This window comes from Acyrthosiphon pisum, unplaced genomic scaffold, assembly GCF_005508785.2.
Source record: "Acyrthosiphon pisum isolate AL4f unplaced genomic scaffold, pea_aphid_22Mar2018_4r6ur Scaffold_21275;HRSCAF=23495, whole genome shotgun sequence".
In the NCBI taxonomy this organism is placed as follows: Eukaryota; Metazoa; Arthropoda; class Insecta; order Hemiptera; family Aphididae; genus Acyrthosiphon; species Acyrthosiphon pisum.
The window spans coordinates 13,260-16,019 of NW_021770724.1; the positions used below are offsets into that span (position 1 = coordinate 13,260).

A 2,760-nucleotide genomic window follows, 5' to 3' on the forward strand; every position below is an offset into this window, starting at 1 on the left:
TCTTCGAATCGAACGTTAATGTCACCGCGGGAGATTAGATTAATCATTTCTTCAGAAGACAAAGATAGGAACTCTTCAGCTTCAACAACTTTTCTGAAAATCATGACCATAATATTTATAAAATTCACTGACAGTTATTTAATAAAAATTACAAAAAATGTGTTTCTATGTATTCTTCAGAACTTGACAATAATTCCATACAGTTATAAAAGTCAGCAAATTCTCTGATAGCAAGACAATTTGCAGTATTTAGTTTTTGTTCTAAAAACTCAACACATACATCCTTTACATAATCCAATTGTAAGAGAACAGCAGATGGTAACAAATCCTAAACAAATAAACAATAATAATTAATTTAAATAATTTTGATTATAATTTAAAAGTTTTAAAAATTCTATGTGGTTGGAACATTTTCATTATACCTAATTGCAACATTTGCAACTTTTACATATTTTATTGAATAGTTTTTTAAAGCATAAATATGAATAAAATATGACAATTCAAAACTGTGTTCAATATTTTTAAAATTTTTGTAGATTTGGAAGAAACCATAAATACAAATCTTTTAAAATAGTTTTGTAGAAATCGTTTGACATTTTCATCTTTCAGATTGTTCCTTTATTAGATACGTCATACGCAAAGTACTACTAAATCATTTAGCATCGTTTACATCAGTGGTCTTCAACCTTTTTGGACTTGCGACCAACTTTTTTAGGCCTACATTTTTCTCGACCCACGTAAGCTTTGTAAAAAAGCTAAAATTGCTTAATGCTTTGCAGTAGTACTATTAAAACTGAATAAATAAAAATTACATTTTAGTAGGTAGAATATTTAATTATTATTGATTGAAAATGTATAGAATTCATATGAAAATATAAAATAAAATAAAAATATGATACAAACAATTTAATGTGAATTATTTTTTTACTTTAGGTATATAATTTTATAAATTTAACATTTATTTTATAAAGAAGACTTATCGCGACCCAATTTTAAAGCTTACACGATCCAAAAATGGGTCGCGACCCACCGGTTGAAGACCACTGGTTTACATCAATACAATTGTTTTTAGTAGATTTAAAAAAGAAAATGAATGGTTGAGATGAAAATTCATTAAATTTTTCCTTCAAACTGTAAACTAATGATTTCCTATCAAATGATATTGTCATGATTTTGTTTCATAAGCATTTAAAAATTATAGTTTAAGAATAGAAAATTTAAAACAATATTTTTCATATTATGTACCTATTTCATGGTGTAACTTATAATTTAAAAAAAATGCATATACAGTCTTTTTAATAGATATTTTAAGCTCAAATTTAATCTAAATTAATTTTTTATAATTGTCAATCTGAAATAACTATTTTTTAAAAATTAAATTATTATATTATATACCTACCAGAACGTTTTGTACAGTGACCATGATTTCACCGGTATAAATATAATCCACCAACAGTTGTAAGATGTTGCAGTCTAACTCTCTTAAATTTACAACACCTTTATCCCCTTCAGCGAAACTGGGGAACATCGCACGGAAATATGGACTAGTTGTTACTAAAACTACTTTATGTGCCAAACTAATACAACGTCATCGGTTTCTAACTTAATATCACAGAACACTTCTTCTCTAAAAACATAAAACTCGTTATTATTATTTATTTTGATATCAGTTAAAATGACTAAAACGTCGTAGGTACCTGCGTAAACTTTTTTAGACTTCAAATAAACTGCGAGTATGACGGATATTTATATATATTTTAGGTTTACATCCATTGGAGTTCAGAACTTGCTTTTGGCCACTTATCCGAGGCATAACTTGTTTTACAGAATCCATTTCTTTTACAGACGTACGGTGCGGTAGCATACTATACACGAGTAGGTACCTAAAAACATGATAAAATATTTGATTCGATATAATACGCATATTAATATTATCTATGAACTTACCTATTTTGTTTTGTAGTTAACTTCAGTTAGTATTATACGTATTTAAAGCCGTGCTATATTATTCTGAGGTCTATAGAAATATTATAGAATACGAACTACTCAACTACGTAGACATAATACGTCAAGAACATAATATTATATCTTATCACTATCGTGGCAGATTACGGATAATATGCGACTGACCGACCGGCCATCGTTGGGTTATCAATTATTTTTCTTATCTGTTATCATAAATCATCATCCAGATAATGAATACGTCGGACGGCGAACTATAATAATAAATTATAATAATTTTTATAGTTAAGTACCTACCACCTTGGATAGTTAGATCATATTATTAAATAATAGTAATAATAATACGAAATAAACACTTACCTTATGATAAGGGCCGTGGATTGTGCGAGTCCGGCTTGCCCGCGGAAAAATGACCATAGTAGGTACGTATAACTATATGGATTATATAGGTATGGATTATACGGATTGTGTATCGCTCTTCTCGGGCGTGCATAATAATATATTATAATATTATAATTGTACACCGACTGCAATAAATCAATAAATTATATTGTTTTTTTAAGTTCCACTTTCGGTGCCGCCGTAAAAGAGCTTAATGCGTTAATCGTGGCGTATGGTACCTACCTATATATATATATATATATATATATATACGATCACCGACCCAACCAGTCACTTTGTAGTTTGTACGGTCTCCTAGAAAAAATTAAAACCGCTGACAGTTTGTACTGTTTTAACCTTTAGGAAGTGTTTAGCAAATTACTTATAAGTAGGAATTCGTTCCGTTCCTATTGTTCC

At 28.7% G+C, this 2,760-nt stretch overlaps 1 protein-coding gene across 1 annotated transcript in view; it reads right to left on the bottom strand.

Moving 5' to 3' along the window:
• LOC100575033 (kelch-like protein 2) overlaps window positions 1-2,760 on the bottom strand; it is an 11,472-nt gene that overhangs the window by 1,745 nt on the left and 6,967 nt on the right. The window contains exons 3-4 of the mRNA XM_029492341.1: window positions 153-328; window positions 15-93 (exon numbers count right to left, since the gene is read on the bottom strand). Of these exons, the coding sequence (XP_029348201.1) occupies window positions 15-93; window positions 153-328 (255 nt within the window). The remainder of the gene's footprint in view (window positions 1-14; window positions 94-152; window positions 329-2,760) is intronic.